Source organism: Panthera uncia, chromosome X, assembly GCF_023721935.1.
Source record: "Panthera uncia isolate 11264 chromosome X, Puncia_PCG_1.0, whole genome shotgun sequence".
In the NCBI taxonomy this organism is placed as follows: domain Eukaryota; kingdom Metazoa; phylum Chordata; class Mammalia; order Carnivora; family Felidae; genus Panthera; species Panthera uncia.
Window position 1 is genome coordinate 37,699,277 of NC_064817.1, and position 20,235 is coordinate 37,719,511.

The 20,235-nt window shown below is 39.1% G+C and overlaps 1 protein-coding gene across 10 annotated transcripts in view; it reads left to right on the plus strand.

Moving 5' to 3' along the window:
- KDM6A (lysine demethylase 6A) overlaps positions 1-19,564 on the plus strand; it is a 206,335-nt gene extending 186,771 nt beyond the window's left edge. For 9 of the 10 annotated variants that reach the window (XM_049644569.1, XM_049644570.1, XM_049644572.1 and 6 more), the window contains 5 exons: positions 587-774; positions 1,593-1,734; positions 14,966-15,092; positions 17,800-17,970; positions 19,122-19,564. In XM_049644569.1, coding sequence (XP_049500526.1) covers positions 587-774; positions 1,593-1,734; positions 14,966-15,092; positions 17,800-17,970; positions 19,122-19,151 — 658 coding nt within the window. In that variant the 3' untranslated portion in view covers positions 19,152-19,564. Of the gene's footprint in view, positions 1-586; positions 775-1,592; positions 1,735-10,207; positions 15,093-17,799; positions 17,971-19,121 lie in introns of those variants that run through there. The other variant, XM_049644576.1, reaches the window with a different exon arrangement.
- Positions 19,565-20,235: the final 671 nt, after the last annotated feature.

Here is a 20,235-nt window from a genome sequence, read left to right on the forward strand (position 1 = left end):
GTGATGATGGTTATTTGTGCATGTGTGTGATTGTTCATTTTTTATGCCGTTGGTTTCAGCTGCCTAGTTTTAGGTAAGCAGTCTTCAGAACAGTAGAGGCTGACATCCTGTCCCTCTTTCCTACTTAGGATTCAAAACAGCAGTAGAGACCGTTCTGTTTTCCACCTTCCCTCAGAAATGGAAGTTCCTAATACTTACATGTACCTTCCCTTTACGTTTTAGAGATTTCTTGGTACTCCAGGAAGAAGGGTTCAGTCAGATAGCTTTTAGGGAAAGGAAAGGAAAGGAAAGGAAAGGGGAAAGGAAAGGAAAGGTTCATGTATGTGTTACTTAAAAGGAGTTTTAGATTTCATTTGGATCTTGGAAAAATCAGCTTGAGGTCGTAGTACTGATCGTTGGAGAAGTTGTCAGTACTTAACTGTAATTTCACTCACTTTTCATAGAGTAGTTCTTCTTCCACGGGCAATTATGTTTCAGTGCAATGCCAAAAGAGCATATTTTAATAACTTTTGACCTTGTTTTCCAGTCTTACTAAGTAGTTTATTAAAGTATTTGATCCATTCGCATTATTTTTTTCTTATTTCAGAAATAATTTGAATTTCCTAATGGGTTCTTGGTGGCCTAACCTTGAAGATCTTTATGAAGCAAATGTTCCAGTGTATAGGTTTATTCAGCGACCTGGAGATTTGGTCTGGATAAATGCAGGCACTGTTCATTGGGTTCAGGCTATTGGCTGGTGCAACAACATTGCTTGGAATGTTGGTCCACTTACAGGTATTTTAAAGAATATGCTAAAAAAAACCCAAAACAGTTTAATTTATAAAAGATTGTATCTGATAGGTTTATTTTTTTTTTCTTGGAATATAACTCACTAGAAATTGGAGGAAAAGTTGTATCTCCTTGAGTAGAATTTTTATTTGTAGTACAAGAAATTGAATTCAAGTTAGTAGGTAGAAATCCAAGACCATAGATCTCAGCAAATAATAAATTTACGTCTTTATATACAAGGAAGATATACTTTTCATAATTTTTAGAGTGCTTGATTTTGTTTTATAAAGGAAACCCTTTATGGGAGAAGGCAAAGTAGAGTGGTTATTCATTCTTTGAAATGTTTCTTTTATGTGGTTATATCATATGAATAGCCCTATTATGTCAAAATCTGTTTGAATTATGCCTGCCTTCAGGCAGTAGATACTTCAGATTGAGAATATGGCCTTTGGAGCTAGAACGACCTGGATTAGGACCAGGACCTGGCTCTTGCAACTTTGGGCAAGTTATATAACCTCTCTGGGCCTCAATTTCTTCATCTGTATAATGGGAATAATAAAATTAATAAGGTGATGATAAAGATTAAATGAGATAATGTATAAAAATAGCTCAGCACAATGCCTGGCACATAGTTACAGTAAGCACTCTTTGTGTGTTCCCTACTATTGTTATGACCATAATTATCAAAGAAACATAAAAATTATTTTTGTAATGTTTTGAGGTTTTCAGAATTGGTATTGATGATATCATCTGAGGAGGTGATAATGGTAACTTCATATCTTTTGGTACTTTGGGTTGCTTTATAACTGTTTTTTTTTTCCTAGCCTGCCAGTATAAATTGGCAGTGGAACGGTACGAATGGAACAAATTGCAAAGTGTGAAGTCAATAGTACCCATGGTTCATCTTTCCTGGAATATGGCACGAAATATCAAGGTCTCAGATCCAAAGCTTTTTGAAATGATTAAGTAAGTGCTTTCTAAAACTGCTGTAGTCCCTCTCTTTTTGGGGAGTGTTAACTATTCAGTACTTCCCCCCCCCCCCCCCCGCATTGAATTCTGTTGACATCACAACAAAATGGTCCAGAAGTCTAGTAAAATGTAATATGAGAATCCACACAGTAAAAGTTTTCTTCCCTTCCAAATAGTCAGGACACTATGGTGCGAAGAGGAATGAAGGCACACGGATGGTTCTAAACCTGTAGATTCACAGACCAGTGCTTCCCCACTACCCTGTGAACCACCTGGTTCCTAGGAGAACTTGAGTTTTAATATCGAAAGACTGCCCTTAGTATCACGGGGAGAGAATGGCATCACAAAATAATTTGCTGGTACAGAAAAATTAGCATTTAATATAGGGATTTAACTAAAACAGCAAGTTTTTAATTGTTTTAATGAGATCATCCTTCTTTAATTGTCCCTTTTCTTAGCTGCTTTAAACACCTAATGCAAGTTGTTTGAATATGTATATCCTAGTAAGCTTCTCATTTATTGTCAGTTTCTGTCCTAGCTATTTTGCAAATATTTTCAGAAGTATTATTTTCAAACAGTGCTATATAGCAGTGTTTCCCTAAACTGTATTTTCTACCACTGCTGACCCTACCCTGGAAAGGTGGGGGATTCTGGTCAAAGAAATACAGAAAAAGATGGATTAGATAAAGTTTTACAAGTCCTTTATTCTTTTATTAGTTTTTGTAAACTGTTGTAGAGACTGTAAGTGCTGGTGTGTTTTGTGAATGGGGAAGGAAGAGGGTTCTATAATGTATTGTATTTCCCAAACTTATTTGTTTGACCAGTATCTTTTAAGGGGTTGATCTCAAAAACTCACTTTGGAATACACTGCTTTATACTCACTGATATAAAATAAGTTTTCGTCTTTGTTAAAGTAGTACTTACGTTAAATATTTCTCCTGCAGCTATATTAATTTGGTCACCATATGTTATTTTCAAAATACTGTCATTTAAAAGTAATCCTGCCTTAATAAAATGCTTTCAAACCTAAGTCCAAAATTTCCTTCACACAGAAATAGTGTGGCCAAGGTAACACGCCTCTGGATTATCTTACGATACAGTCCTTTATCACTTGGAGTATTTTATTTAGGCCTGGGCAGAAGTAGTAGGAGAGACACGAGGTAATGAAACCCAAATCATAGCAAGTGATGTACAAATCCTTTTAAAAAGTTGGATCTTGGGGACCGTATTCTATAAATGTAATTGGTGGTGGGGTGTGAGGACTTGTCTGTCCTTTTATCTCATTATATCTGACAGGAATCAAGGAAAGATCATTGTCATATCCTGTTCTTCCTACCTGGCCCACGTTAATTTAAACATCTCTCACTTCTATCATGTCCGTCCCTCCGCCCCCATCATCCTTGCCATCCTTCTGAACTCCTTCCAGTTTATCATTATCCCTCTTAACATTGGAAATGTTGAGTATCCACCCTTGTATCATCTTTGTTTTAAAATTGTGTTGTGTTGAAATTGGATACACACCAATGTGGCTGGTTTCCAACTCAAAATTACCCACGATACGGTTTTTCCTCCTACTTACCTTATTTTTTTTAACCTGAGTGCACTTACATACTCATTTGACTCTCGTTTTACTCTGCGCTACAAAATGTTCAATCATTTGAATCTTGATTGTGTCCCTCATTATATTAAGAATTCTGCTCCCAGCTTGAGTTGTCATGAGATGTGATTAGCAAGCTCCTTTTGTCATTACACTGATTGTAAATGTTCACCATAAATTCAGACCCCTAAACTTTGCTTCAGAAACGTCCCTCTTAAACCATAGTCGTTCAGCTGTTGCTACAAATGTACTTTTCCCCAGCCGGCATTGTTCGCTTTCTCTCATTTGTACTTTGTTTAATGAATATTCGCTGACTACGTTACAAGGCTCTGGGCTAGGCACAGAGGGTATGTGTGCTTGTCCAGCTGTATCAGGTGTAGGTCTTGTCTTGAAGGAAAAATGCATATAAATAAGTAGATTGAACGAAATACGACGACAAGTCCACTGGATTCTTTTCCAGCTCCACGGACTCAGAAAAGTCAGTGTACTCTGGGAAGCAGATAATTTGCGCGAAGGGTAAAGATTTGGAGGCAGGGAGAGGACAGAGGACGGAGGAGTAACACCTAAAGTCAGTTTAAGACCCAACTCTTGCGCCAGCAGAAAGATGCTTCGGTTCATCTACAAAGGAGTACATACCACATGTCCTTCAGTCCAGCATAGTCACATTTTCCTCCCATGAGGGAATAAATCCCTTTTCTTCACTTGAGCACCAGGCAAAATAGTTGGCTTATGTGGAGGGCCTTACCGTACTATTAGGATCATACTCGGCATGGAAAACTGCTTGCTCTGTGAGAGGCTCAGAGGAAGTCCTGCTGCCCAGAGGGCCAGCTCATCTTTTCCCCCTGCTCTCATTCTGTCCCCAACACCTACCTCTTTGGCTCCTCCCTCCCCCGACTTCTTCCGGCCTGGATATTTGCATGATCTTAAACGGATATAGGGCACAACTCTGCTACGTACGTGTTAACAACAGTTGGCGTACATTCGAGCTTGAGGACAAGTGTGTGGCGAATAGTAGAATAAGCTACAGTTGTAAAAGTTCTTGGTGGATTGTGTATTGTGTACCGATCGCTAAGTCTGTTCTGTTAGCTTTTGGTGGGTTTTTAACTATTAGGATCTAATTTGGGTTTCCTACAGATCTTTCTAGCAGTGAAGTAAATAGAGGAAGTTTTTGCATGGTAAGAGAGAGGAATGAATCACAGGTAGTTTGGGTTTTCAAGTCTGGATCCTAGATGGTTTTAGTAATAATGCCAGCTAATAAGTGAAGTTTGGTGCTTCACTGAGCACTAAGAAGAGTGCTTCCCAGACTGTATCTCAGTTATACCTCTCAGCATCCCACGGTCACCCAGTTGGTTAGAGCCGAGATTTAAGCCCATAGCTGTCTTGCGTAAAAGCCACTTGTACGTATCTGTGGCACGGGACTTCATTTGGGGGCGGTGGCAAGTTTGAGGAGCCGGTAAAATAGTTGCATAGAGCTGTATAGCGGAAGCTGTAGGAAATGCAGAACTCCAGAGAGCGAAGTTAAAGCTGGCAGACTAGGGAGTCTTCTATCTAGCCGTTTGGTTTTGCCTTGAGAGAAAGAAAAGGGGAGGAGCTGGGGACAGAGCTTAGAGGAATACTTTAATTTAAGAAAAGCGGATAGGTGAACGAACTAAAGGCCAGAGGAGAGCATGGGGAATATATCGTTACAGAAATAGAGGGGGTCTTTTTCCACAGGCTCGTCGTTGCTGTAAAACTGTACCCACATCATTGCTTTGGTCCTCAAGCCTGGTATCGGTTTGTCCTGGCCTGTGAGCTGTACCAATTCTTAAGGAATGGTTCTCTCTTGGCATTCCTTTCCTCTGCCTGGAGTCGTTTTCTTCATCTCCTGTTTACTCCACCATCCATAGCACTTGGCTTTTTCTACCTTTGATATGCCCCAGTCACTTCTCTTGCTGCGCTCCCCAGTGACCAACTGATCCGAGCATGCAGAGGCACACACACGAGCTCATTCTTTCTTTAAAATCCCCATTTGTACCTCAGATCCGACCCCCACTTACTTCGTCAGCTCTTGTTCCCACCGATGCCGTCCGATGAGTGCTTGAATTTTCCATTTTATTTTTACTACTCTCTTTCACATTTTGAAGCCTCTAATCTGAACCGCAATGTTTACACCTCCCCCCTTTCTTCTCCTTGTTTGAATTCTCTTTTGGTAAACGATCCATTCCGTACACATTGAACCTGTGACTTGTAGCCTGTTTTAAAAGAAAAAAAGTATCTGCTCCATGTAAGAAGTGGATTGGAGCTTAACTTCCTTCCTGAATTATTGTTTTTGGTTCTTAAATACTGTGAATCAACACTGTGACTTTTCTGTTTTAGGTCTTCGTAGCTAAGTTGTAATCAAAAAGAATGTAAGCAAAATTTACCTTGTGCCTTCACATCTCCTCACCCGTTCAGCTCTACCCAGTTCTTTTCGTGCCTTCATATTTGTTTGATATTTGTCGTGAACTGAGTTGGTGCTGTGGTATCGTGCTCGGGGAGAAAGGGATTTGATGACTTCTCAGGCCGCTTATAATAAATGGGGAAATAGTCAATACGTTCAAATACGTGATCTTTGCTTGTGAAGATACTGCTTAAAAAAGTGAGGGAGCACAGAGCAAGGCACTTCTGAGAGAGGGGTACATTTAGGAAGGGCCCCACAGAAGTAGCAGGACTGCAGCTCCATGGTCCTTTATCCTAAACCCCTTCGGCCAAATGTAGCTCGGTATTCAGAATTCCTTGGGTTTAGAACAGTAATACAAGGCGCATGTGATCTGTTTTGTCCTTCGAGTAGGGTCTGTGACGTTATCCTGAAACCAAACACATTAGTATTTCTGCAGTAAATCTTACAGTCACTCTGATGAGCTAAGTGAAAACTATTTTATAGCCTCAAGTCAAGTTTTGACAGCAAATGAGTTTACGTAAAATTTATGAAAAATTGGCAGTAGTATAAGAGGTTGAAAGTGTGTTTGCACCAAGAGATTTAATAGTGGGAGAATGGTGCTATCTCCTGTTGTCACCTGCTAATTCCTTGATACCATTTTGAGAATGAATTACCTGTAGTTGCTTAAACAAGTCAGCGTTATTCTTGGTGGTTTTTTTTTTTTTCTTTGCACTTTCCAAGTTCAAGTTGGGTCCTTTAGAGTCCTCCAGTTCCATAAAGTACTTTATCTGAGTAAGTCATGTAGCAATCTCTTTCAATTTCTACATCCTAGCTGTTTAACTAAAATACTCTAATCTTCATGCTCTGCTTCACATTCTCCCAAATACCTCCTACGTTGTTGGCATGGTCAAAAGACTGTTCATCATCTTGATTACTTCTTTCATTTCATAATGCAGTGAACTTGACTCGTAAAGTTAACAGCCTAACTCCTTAGAAAAATGGCAGTGGAAGCTCAGTATGTAACTCTCTCTTTTGATTTCCTTCAACTGTTTAAATGAACATAAAAACTTCTTTCCACATACCCCATACATCATAAGCAAACTTAGTTTCTCCTTCTTGAGACCAAACTTTTAAATGTCTTTTCGGGTCTGAGCCCTACTTCTTCACATCAGCTGAAGAGTATGGATTTAAACTTTTGTTGCGAAAAATTTCAGGTAGACTTCACATTGGCAACGGCTGCTAAAATCTTTTGAATGATGATCATATTTGCATATTAGATCAGTTGGCGGCAAGATGAAGCATAAAATGGAGCACAGAAGATTTAGAGGAATAAATGAGAATAGTCGCTGCAGTTCAGACAAGAGGAGAGACCAAGGTTTGAGGGTAAAATAGATGACACTTGGTGACGGACTGGGTGTGGAGGCGGGTGCTCCCGGGGCGTTGCCTTGGGCCGGGCAGCGGGACTTTCCTGCAGTTGATGAAGCTAGGGATCAAGGAAGAAGAGAGGAACCTAGTTAGGTGTGGGCTGGGATTACCAGCTTGGTGGGCTTTAGACATGCAGAACGTCAGTTCCTCGCATGATGTTTTAGTGGGAGTCTCTGTCAGGTCACCAGATGGCTAGAGGGCTCTACTGCTTAGAGAAGGAGTCTGAGGTACACATTTATGGCTTTCAGCCAGCTGACGGGAACTCCCTCCTAAGGGGTACAAGTTAAATTTTCTGAACCATTAGCTATTTTTAAAGTAGAACAGTGCCCACACAAAGAAATGAAAGGAGAAAGACTGTAAACCTGAGGCCGCTTACCGATCGTTTCCTTTAATTCATGGAACTGTGACGAGCTTTCCAGTGTGATATCTTGTTCTTCTGTAAAATACGTCGTATTTGCTTATAACGCATTGCTGCACACCCCCGCTCCCGAACTGGTTTCTACTTTTTCCTCCAACTTTTTATTTTGTAATTTTTAAAATCTGCCAAACAGGTTGAAAGAAGAGTACAGTGAATACCTGATCTAACCTCATCTGGAGTCATCAGATAAGTTTTTGCTACATTCACTTAGCAGTCTCTGTATACACACGCATGGCACAGAGTTTTTTGGCTGAGCCATACGAAAAAGTAATTTGCAGACATTATGATATGACCCCAAATGCTTCAATCTGCATCTTTTAAGAATAAGGATATTCTCATGTAACCACAGTACTGTTCAACATATTTAAGATGTGAAATTCAATAGTAATTAGCTAATAGTCTACATTCGATATTCTCCCAACTACCCAAAAATGTCTTTTTGTAGCTCTTAAATCTCTCCACCCCACCAGCCCCTATGCTGACACTGAATTCAGTATGCAGACATTGTGTCTTCGGTCTCTTTTAAATCTACAAGTCAAGTCTTTTTATGTGATTTTTTTTTTTTTTTTTTTTTTTTTTTTTTTTTTTTTTGAAGAGGGCAGACTTTTGTGTTACACAGAGTTCCATGTTGTGAATTTGCTTTCTCATAATTTTATTTGGGTTGTACATTTTTGAGAACTATTGACAGCATTTACTTTTAGTAAACCCCTTTCCCACTCCAGTGTAAAACTATGTCATAGGTGGTCTCCTTAGTGGGTCTTGCATGAATGAGGTTTTACTTTAACACCTAAAATCGAAGGTGGGGAGATTATTGCTGCTGTTTATCCATCTTCATCAGAATATACAGCTTTTACCCTTTGGTTTTAATTTTAAAACTGGTTGGGAGCTAAGAGAAACGTTCTTTGAAAATTCATAATTCCCATTTTTCAGATATTTGAGATACATTGCCGTGGCCTGCATTTTCTCCCTGCGTAGTGCTGAGGCTCTTCTTAACGTCACTTTCATAAGACTCGTATATTCATTATGTTTTAGCATTGAAGTATTCCTTTTAACAGGACCCTTGAAAAGGAATCAAATGATAGTGTAGCAAGTGAGCTCTGGAGCCGGTACTGATGAGATTTCCCTGTAGATTAACAGGCTTTCAGAGCAGTAGATTCTCTCAGATGCAGTTGAATGGTTTAATCTCAGTAGAGAAGGCCAATTCCAACAAATACAGCTTAAATTGCTGCAATCATGTTAGGCTGTTAGGTTAATGTAATGATCGTATGTTTCTGACACATTGGAAACTCTGGTTTCGCCACCTCCTACTAGTTAGTTCCCCTGAAACCGCTGTGATGATAAGTAGTTTAGTACATTTTCAGATGTCAAAAACAGAATGCCAGATACCGCGTTTTCCTCTGAAAAGTTCAATATTAGGAAGTCTTAGATTTGGGAGGAGCATATCAGGCAGTGTGCAAAGGAGTAGAAGGCTAATTTTCCCAATATACAGTCTCTTGTCAACCTCCCCGTAATCTGCTAGGTGATTATACCTTCTAAAAATGCGAATAACTTATAAGCCAATACTTGAAAATAAATTGTCTAAAATTTCAATAGTACCAAGTCCATTAAAAACCACCCCCACAAACTTAAGTTCTTGTCATATCATTCTGTCATTCTTTTGACCACTTACAAAGCACTGTTTTTATATTTCTGTTTTCAAGCGTACCATTTTATATGCACAATATTAATGCTTTATGTGCTTTCTCTGAGCCTTTTGTGTATATGTGATCATTATATGTTCGTTATTTGCCTTTCCTGTGTAATTTTCCAAAGTCTTAGATTCTGTGCTATTTAATACCTCAGGGAAATATTCCAGGCAGGGCAGCTCTGTGTAGTTGTTTGGAGTCCAACCTGCCTTCAAATCTCACCTTCTCCATTTATTGGCGGTGGGGGGAATGGGCAAATTACCAAACCCTACTGGTCTTTGTTTCCTTTTCTGAACAATGGGAATAAGAATTTTGTCTTTCTAATATAACGTCCACAAGTATTATGTGGGTCTTAGCACAGAGTAAGCGCCCAGCAAATGGTAGCTGTAGTTCCAGTTATTAATATCAGTGATAGAAACCCCCATCACCTTCCGGTTTTCAGGTAATATTCATGGACCCAGTGCAGTGGTTCTCAAATGTGGGTAGTTTTGCCTCCTCCTGCCCCCTTCCTCAGGGAACATGAGGGCAATGTCCTGATTTGAATGGGACGGGTACTACGGGTATTTTGTGGGTAGAAGCTAGGGATACTGCTAAACATCCTACAGTGCACAGGACAGCCCCTCACAGCAAAGAATTATCCAGCCCAAAATGACAGTAATGCCCAGATTGAGAAATCCTGACCTAATGGGATCTCGACCAAATACTTGTAAATAATCTGTTTTGTGTTCTTTTTGGTATAATTATTGCACTTTTGGTTGGCACTCATTGCACCGTTTTTTCAAATTAAATAACTTCGGTTTATTCACGATACAATCATTTCAACACGGTTTAAGGATTTGACGTGTCAAATTTAAATACCACTAACTGCCAGGCACTAATGTAAGCACTTTATCTAACATATGTAATTGTCACAATAGCACTGTAAGTTAGGTGTCATCTTTTTGCAGGAAGGAAACTGACGCATGGAGGATAAGAAGTATGTGTGGAGCTGGGATTTGAACCCAGGCAGTCTAGCTCTAGAATGTTCTCTTATCTGCACTGCAGTTTTCTGTCTATGGTCTTACGGTAAACATGTCATTTGTGAAGTTGGTATCATACCAAGGCCTGTTGAAAAATAATGCTACAAGTTTTAGACATTGTTTCCCATCTCACCGCTTAAGAAGTAAGAGGTTTGCACTGGTTCTTACTTGCCTGATCATAAAAATCATCTGAGACTCTTACTAACTAGGTCTCTAGTCTCTGTTCTTAACAAGTAAATTCAGAGCTGTATGGGAAGAACCCTGGGAATCTCTTTCACAGTGGCCTAGATGAATCCTCTGATCAGGCAAGTCCCTAACATCCTAGACTAGATTAGATCGCTTAAAACTAACAGTATTCTTGTTTCCCCCTTTCGTTTGCACATATTATGGATTATTACCCTATCTACGTGATAGAAACTTCATCACAAGCACAGAGGTTTTGAGTTGAGTACACGTTACAGCAAACTGTTCAGTATTAGCTCCCTTTTCCCTTTGATTCCCATTTTTAAATGGATAAATGAGGTGTAGTCCAACTCTTTGGTAATCGCCAGTTGGCCTGATAATTGGATAAGAGGGGCTAGCCATGAAGACCAGTCCATTGTGCCTGTAGATCCTGGTGTCCTTGTCCTGGGGCTGGGTCTTCTAAAGCACCATTGTGTAAAACATTACAGTTGCTTTGTGAGAACACTGAATAAACAAAATCCAAAAACTCTAAAACTCTGCATCCTCATGGTTAACATTTGCTTTCATGCTTGATTTTCCATCCAAGAGTTTAAAATTCTTAAGATACCCATTTTATCATTGACTGAGACCTTGATTTTCCGCCATGTGGTTGGTTCAAATGAAACTGTTCGATGTCTTCCTGACATTCAGACACTCCCTGTTGTCCTAGAGGAATGTTCCCCTGGAGTGACAGGTGGCAGGTATGTTTCAAAGGCTCACATGTTGGCTCAGTTTGCCTGCGTGGCTCTTTTCAGGAAGATTGGTCAAGGCGAGGCACCTCTTGGTGTACTTTAATTTTGTGCACCACCTACTTCTTAGTGGCTAAGATTGTTACCGTAAAGATTTAGAAAGTGTCACGCCAAGTTAACCCATCCATGTTTCATCTGATATTTGGGAACTTACTTTGGCAACTTGGTCAGGTTGCCCCCAGAATGTCTGAGTAGTTCCCAGTGTCGTCTTAACTTCAACATTACGTAACGTCACTATGGCTTTGTTCCTTTATTTTCCTGTCCCTAGAAATCCCATCCCAAGATTAAAATCTTGTAAGAACAGTTATTTGTTCCCTAAATAATCCCCATACTAGCTTTGTTCATGGCATTCCCTCTGCCTAGAAGATCCTTTCCTCCCACCTCTCCTTGCTCACATTTAAATTGACAACTTCTTTATGGAAACTGCTGTGATTTCCCAATCCCCCCTCAACTGAAGATGAGCTTCTCCTTCCTTCTAGCATTCGTGGCATACTTTTGTCTATTTATCTTTTGCCCAGTGTGTTGATTATGATTATATTGTACATTATCGTTTGTCCTTACATTTGTCTTGAGTTTTCTTATTCTGGTATTTCAAGTATATTTGTATTTCTAGGCCCTTTGTAACATGGTTCTCTAAAAGTTCATCCCTCTTGTGGGTCCATCTTTGTAGATGGCTTTTTGGGGTGGATTAGATTCTACTGTGTAACCTCAAATACAACAAGCCCTCACTCAGCCTCTTCCTTGTGGTTTTCTTCCAGGCTAGAGCTGTCTTTAATATCCCCTGCCTTTTTGTGTAGTCTTTCATCCAGACAGCTAAAAACAGGGCTTGGGTCCTGACACCAGACTGATCTTAAAAGTCAAAGAATTCCCTGCTTCTCTAGCTCCTGAAATCATTTCTGATCCTGTTCCTAAAATGCATCTGTTAAAAACAGCATCTTCTGTCTTCTACATTTTTACACTTTTTGCTAGTGCTGTATTTCGCTTTTAACAAGTTGCATTCTTCATTGCTGTAAGATAAATTTATTAAAACTCATCAAAAGGGAAGTGAAGAGGAAACGACAACAGTGATTTTGATTCTTACTTTTTAAGCTCTTCGATACACTCAAATGTTGTCTTCATATGAAATCAGAGTCTGTGATTAACCAAAACAGAACAGGTGACTGTTAAGTCTTGAATATTAGATCTTTCTAGGAATCCTTTCCCCAAATGTTTTTATTTTCTATGGATTTTTCCCTACCCTTCAGTTGAATCACATCCTTTCTCTAGGACCTGCTCATTGCTGTGGACTCCAGAAGAGCCTCTGTTTCTCTCAATTCTCCTTCTGTTTCAACTGCTACCTTTTGAAAATGGGAAGAAACAAAAACTTTGAAGGAAAAGACCTAAGGACAAGGGGGGGAAGCCACAATTTGGTGATTCGTTGTCAGATCGCATTAGTTGAATTGACGGTTTTCTAGTCTCCCAAAATAAAAATTCTGGAGCTGTGATTCCAGAAGCAGAATACTCATGCCTTAGTATTTACTCCTAATAACCCTAGCTCTAACCCTTCATTGTTTGCAGGAAAAAAATACATACTAATCGCCTTTTTCTGGGTGAAACTACCCGATGAGCCATAAATTATAAACTGTAGTCTACCAAAGAGGTCTGTAGCATTGGAGGTTAAAGTTCATTCACTGAGTAGAGTGGAGTAGTACTCCACAGAAGCCAGGCTGTGTGTTTGAAAAAGAAAAACTTAAATTTGCTGAGCTTTTAAGAATCTCATGTTCAAAAGAGAAGACGGGGGGAGCAGGCAGGTAGAAAGACAGGAAGAGAGACCAGCAAGAAGAGAGTACAGTGTGAGATAGCGGAGGCTGGAGGTTTTGTTTTTACAAACCCCTAGCCCAACCATTTCAAAATAAGCTTTATGACATCACACAAATTTTGCTTCTCTGAACCCTAGTTTGCTCATTCGTAAGATGGAGATGTGCCTCTTGCACAGGGTTACGTGGCATAACATGTCTCAGGTCCCTAATACCATGCTTCCTGTTTCTTACGTTTTATTATTTATGTCCTTTATTGTATTATTACTTTTGTTTGTTCTCTCACACAAGAGCGTAGCGGAGTCTGCAAATCTTCTAAAGGTATCGGCAAAGTTTTAGGCGTTACTTTCCTGTGAAAGAGACCTTATTTTGAGGCCCTGCTTGGAAAACTTGTTCAGTAAGCTCAGTGGCATCAGGGGCGAATTGTATGTGACACGGAGAGGTTAAAAAGGGAGGAGCAGGTACTGTTCAAGAGCTGGTGGCACAGTCTGGAATTACATGCCCTCTCTTTTTGCCCTGATCTGACTTTTTACTTGCTACCTCCCCTGACACCTCTTTCCTGCCCCTTCCACACACAGCTGCCCTACCTTTGACCTGCAACCAGAATCTAAAGCTTACTTGGTTTCTACGTAAGTTAAACACAACAATTGCCGGAGCCAAACTAAGAGTGAAATTCTTTGAATATGAAACTGAAAGGATCTGCCTTACAACTGTAAAGCTGCTGTTGTTGTATATTTGTTAAATAAATTAACACATATTTTTAGTCATCTTTTTTACCTTGGTTTGAATTTACATGGGTTCTGATGAGTAACAATGCTATGACCTTGTAACTTAGGAAATAGGAAATGTAAATTAAGAGAAATTAAATATGCTGTTATGATACTTTAAATTTCACTTAAGTAATCATGTTTATTGAGCACCTACTATATGCCAGGCACTGTCCTAGGCAGTGAATAAAGTAGGCAGGAACTTTGCTTTCAAACAGTACTCAGTTGCTAAACCCATTTCCTTTTCTTTAGGGCATTTTCATTGTCTCTGAATTTGAGAGCTGAAAAGTACCTCAGAGATCTTCTAGTCCAGCCTCTTGCAAATGGAGAACCTGAGCCAGTAATTCACAGGAGAGTTAAGAGAATTTAGCAGACAATTCCAAGTAATGACAGCAAACTGTAGGGAAACCAGCACAAATTGAGGATTCACTGTATCGTTAGTATCATGAGTGTAGAAAAGTTATAAATTACTACAAGAAGAGTTCACTCGTGGTAGTGTAAATGAAAGATTCCACTATATTATCCTCAAGTTAAAATCAAGTAATGTCTTTTTTTCTTCTTTAGCACTGTAGAGAAACCAATTTTGTATCGTGTAGTGCCTAAATCTATACATGGTTGTCTGTGTATAGACTCAGAAGTTTCAGAAGCAGTTTCGCAGACGATGCTGTTTACGAGTGTCCAGGTAGTAGTGGTAGAAATAATGTGCCTTCCTGCCTTAATAGAATCATAGCAGTTCATATCTGGAATTTATACCCCTTAGGTCAAGGGTGAGGACATTGACTCCCAAAGAGGTTAATTGACTTGCCCAAATAAGAGCCAAAACTAGCAACTTCTATTTAAGCAAGGAGTCAGGGTTGGTTTTTTTTTGTTTGTTTGTTTGTTTGTTTTTGTTTTTTATATTAAGGTCACTATATTTTGATATTCCGATATCCATTTTCATCTTTAAATGATCTAATATTGTCATCAGACTTGCTGAGCGTTGGCCTTATTTTTTTTTTAATTAAGACGCTATCTGAGAAATTTACAAAAGATAAAGTCACAGATATTACAACCTGGTCTCTTGGCATTTCTATATTTCTGGTAGTTCATCTCTTATGCTAAAAACATCCAGTCCTCTGTTGCTGGTCATAAATAATTTTTCCCCCATAATAGGTATTGTCTTCTGAGAACTCTGAAGCAATGTCAGACATTGAGGGAAGCTCTCATTGCTGCGGGAAAAGAGATTATATGGCATGGGCGGACAAAAGAAGAGCCTGCACATTACTGTAGCATTTGTGAGGTAAGTAACCGATGTTATCCACAGTTGTTTTGTAAAGCCTCTTACCTCTCTACTTTCAGTTTCTCTCGAGTGACTTTTCTTTAAAATGTACGTATACCCATATGTCCTGCAGCTTACTGAATTTGACATTGTGTTCAATCTTGTTATTTTATAAAGCCTCTTACCTCCCTACTTTTGGATTCTCTTTAGTTACTTTTATTTGAAATGTGTTTATGCTCTTCTGTCCTGCAGCTTCCTGCAATTGACATTGTGTTCAGGCTTGTTATTTTCTTGTTACTTAGCTATTTTATTAAAATTGAATTTCAGGACATACTGTTTTGGTAACAATGAATTAATTCTAAAAGTAATCTACTACAGTGTCCTCTGTCTGAGGGATATTTTAACAAATGATGATCATCAAGAAGTTTAGTCTTGAGATTTTAAACTGGGAATAATCCAGATGTATGCAGAAGACAGGAAAGTGGATGTAGCTTGGTACAGCTCCGGGCAGATCACTGTTCGCTCTAGTGTAATTCCTAAGACATTGGTCAATCTCCTGTGGCCAAGGCTGGCAAGAGAAGCAGAAACCAATATTAATGTGGTACCTGTTCTGAAGGAGCTTACATTCTACTCGGAGAAGACCAGTTATAAACAACTAATTGTACATGAGCCTGTGGTGAATGTGAGGTTGGTCTTACTGACTTACGATAACACTGAGGGGGAGGGTGACCTAATTTTCCCTCCTGGTATCGGTATAAGAGTTCACAAAAGTATTAAAGTTTGAGTCCATCCTTCAAGGATGAGTGAGTATGACTTCGGTGGGCTAAAAAATGGTGAGAATTAGAGGTAGAGTGAATGTTATTATGAGGCCCACGACTTGGGAAATGGAATGGCTTGTTCAGAAAAGGGTTAAGTCGTCCAGTGTGGCTGGCACACAGGCAGTGCAAATTCTACTTAAGAGTCTAGGTGGTAGGAAGCTTTGCTGAGCATCAGCAACGGTGGGTATGTGTTTCAAAGAGAAATGTGATTGGAGAGAATGGAGATAGGAAGCTATGTTACAGGGGTCTTAATTAAGAGTTGTTATCCTAAGGCCTTCCCTAGATTGTAGTGCGAATATTAAAGAAGGAGAGGAATTCAAGAATATTTAGAGAGTAAAATCCACAAGACAACTCATCAAATGGCCGAAGTGAGGGACAGGTTGAAGAATGCTTACAAATTTTCTAGTTCGGATCATGAGGTTCACGTTGTTGTTCATTGATAGTAATGGTAAAATGGTGGGTGAATACTGAGATTTTAGTGAACACACTGTTCAAAGAAGACATGAGGTCATGAGCGTATTCTCATTGAATAAATTCATTGAATTTGATTGTATAAATTCAAGGATTTGCCAAAGCCAAAGATATTAGTGATCCATTTCAAACCTTGAAATTCTGTATTCTGACACTGACGTTTATTTGAAATGGTTGAATCCATCAGCTATTCTGATGTTGTATAACTGGCCAAAGTTAAATCTTTGGGAGATCATGGGCACCCGGGTGGCTCAGTTAAGCATCCGGCTCTTGATTTCGGTTCAGGTCCTGATCTCAGAGTCATGAGTTCGAGCCCCACATCAGGCTATGCGCTGGGCGTGGAGCCTGCTTAAGAGTCTCAATCTTCCCCTCCCTCTACTTCTCTCCCACTCGCTTGCTCATGCTCTCTCTCAAAAGTCTTTGGGAGATCAGATAGGTGTGTTATGCCTCAAAAAAAAAAAAAAAAAAAAAGTGTATACGCTTTTCAGAATTTGAGAATGACTCCTATCCCTAACTGTTCTTTCTTATCCCCCCTGAACCTTAGCAATTCATCAGTCTTTCTGTAAAAGTTAGAGGTTATTATTTCTAAAATCATCCGATACTCATGAGCACACTTTTTGCTTGTACTCCTGTTCCCTCACATGAGGCTTATAACTGAATACTCACCGTCACTGACCTCTTCAGTTTCCTCATCTGTAAAATCAGATTATATTTATTCACCACGTAGGTTTTGAGGTTTGTGTGAGCAGTGTGGTATGTTCTGGAGGTACAAAAGTGAGTAAAGCATAGTCTTCATCTGAGGAGCTCAGTCTGTGGGAGAAGACAGTACTCCGTGATGAGTACCGACAAGTAAATGGAAAATAACAATCACTTTCTTCTGGTTGTATGCCAGTGTTTTGGATTCAAAACAAAAATAGGCTGACCTTGATCAGCCTTTGAACTAGGCTTTTGCCAGTGGTTGTAACGAGTGTGTCATTCTCTGAGATCGTTCCCCTACATGTGCAGTGCCACCCATGTCTTTGGGTTTGGTGCAGAATATACCTGGCTCTCTTAAAGATTCTCAGACATGACCACGTTTGTCTTAGTACCTACTCTTTTTTTTATTTAATGTTTATTTATTTTTGAGAGAGGAAGAGCGTGCAAGCAGGGGAAGGGCAGAGAGAGAGAGAGAGACAGAGAATCCAAAGCAGGCTCAGGCTCTGAGCTGTCAGCACAGAGCCCAATGCGGGGCTCCAACCCATGGACCGCGAGATCATGACCTGAGCCGAAGTTTGGTGCTTAACCGACTGAGCCACCCAGGCGCCCCTTAGTACCTACTCTTAACCAGAGATCACTGTCCACAATTCCACGTAAAGCAGAATTCTGTGGTTATACCAAAACAGTACAATAAATAAATACCATGATCTCCACTGAATGCTTTTTCTCTTGCATAAAAATAGGTGGAGGTTTTTGATCTGCTCTTTGTCACTAATGAGAGCAATTCTCGAAAGACCTACATAGTGCATTGCCAAGATTGTGCACGAAAAACCAGCGGAAACCTGGAAAATTTTGTGGTGCTAGAACAGTATAAAATGGAGGACCTGATGCAAGTCTATGACCAATTTACATTAGTAAGTGAAATGAACATGTGAGTACATACTTAGCTGGATAGGGAAGCGGCAGTGTTTGTTCTGCCACCTGAAAAGTAGGAGGTAATGGAATATTTAAATTTTCCTTTTGCTTGTTGGATACTGCATGAGGAAACAGTCATATCATTCCTTCCAAGTATTTATTCCTATGAACTTGGCGTATTTCATTTTCACTTTTCTTCCTGGGTGAGTCCAAGGCTGAATAATGTCACAGTAATGACATTTTAAAATCTTTCTGTGCTTTTAGAACACTGTCATAGCCTTTGTGTCATTTGATTTCGGTTGATAAAATGTGTACATAGGTTATTAGTGTCCACAAAATGAATCCGTAAGTGTGGTCTTAAATAGACTTGGGCTTTTACAGCTAATTATATTTATTTAAAGTTTTGTCGTTACCAGAACTATTAACCTCCTGGGAATATTTGATGGAGCTTAACTTCCTGGTACGTTACATAACCTTATGAAATTCAAGTATACTTACAAGTTTTACACAGTTTTTAATGTTAACCGGCAGATGCTTAGGGGGAAGCTTTTTACTCTAGCGTATCAATAGTTTCATGAATAGAAACACAGATATAATTTACGAATTGTTGACTTCCTCCAGTACTTTTCTCTTAGTGAGAAAAGTTTGATCAGTGATCAGAAACTGAATTACTGAAATGTAGCTCCCATTTTCACTTAAATGGTCTTCAAGATCACTTGAAGAAGAAGACAATGGTCTGGAATTATGTTCAGCAAAATACATGATCTCGTTGAGACAGGTTCTGAAGCGAGCCACTGATGAAATTATAATCCGTGAAATCATTTTCCACAAGCCTTTTTTGTTTTGTTTGTTTGGAAGCAGTCTAAAATACGGGCATCCTAATAACTTATCCTAAGAGGTTTTGACCGATTGGCGAAGTACAGAAAAAGGTGGGTGCGCTGAGTAGAGCAGTGGTCTCAAACCCTTAGGAAAATTGCCCAGGTGGGAGAAAGGTAAGGGAAGTTATTCTTTGACATTGTGTAGCAGGCCCTTGAACTTTCTTGAGAACCCTTACTTCGCCTACCTTCAGAGGCCGACTGTGCCTGTAGCCTTGAGCTAGGGAACACTGTTAACAGTGCGAATACCAAAGTAACGTCCCTTTTATTTTCAGGCTCCTCCATTACCATCCTCCTCATCTTGATAGTGTTCCATGGACGTTACATGAGACCTTTTCTGCTATTCAGGAAGTAACTCAGTTCTGCACCACTGGTTTTTGTAGTTATCTCGTAAGGCTGCTGGCTGAAAACTGTGTCTATGCAACCTTCCCAGTGCGGAGTGTCACCCAACTGGACAGGGGAGAGCACTGCTCCTACTCCGGGACTCTCCTGAAGCTGATCAGCTGTACTTCAGAGAAAAAAGAATAATAAATTCCATGTTTTGTATATATCTGACAAAACTGGCAAAATCATACAGACTACTGACTTGAAAACGACCTCTTTTATATTTCTCTATTTCTGGGCTGACGAATTGGTTTTCATCTATCTTTTCCCCTTCAGAATTTTCCTTGGAAGAAAAAAAAAAAAATAACTAGCCTAGCTGGTCATTTCTTTGTAAGGTAGTTAGCAATTTTAAGTCTTTCTTTGGTCAACTTTTTTTTAATGTGAAAAGTTAGGTAAGGAACTTTTTTACTGCTTTTATGTTTTTTCTGTCTTGTTTTGAAACCATGACGGTTATTACACTTTTGGTTCCTAAATAAAAATGTTTAAAAAATTAACAGCCAAGTCACAAAGATAATGGATTGCACATAGACTAAGGAATAAACTTCAGATTTGTGATTTTTGTTTCTAATCTTGATGTAAATTTACACTATTTATAAATACATATTTATTGCTTGAAAATATTTGTGAATGGAATGCTGTTATTTTTTCCAGATTTACCTGCCATTGAAATTTTAAGGAGTTCTGTAATTTCAAACACTACTCCTATTACATTTTCTATGTGTAAATAAAACTGCTTAGCATTGTACAGAAACTTTTATTAAAATTGTTTAATGTTTAAAGAGTTTTCTATTGTTTGAGTTTTAAAAAGACTTTATGTACAGTGCCCAGTTTTTGTTCATTTTTCAAATCTGATTATATATATTTTATATATACTTCTGTATGTATATATAATATATATAGAAATCTGGATATATATGTATAAAGATTTAGAACTTAAATTTTTCTCGTTTTAAGTTTCACATCTATGGTAGATTTTTGAGGTGTCTACTGTAAAGTATTGCTTAC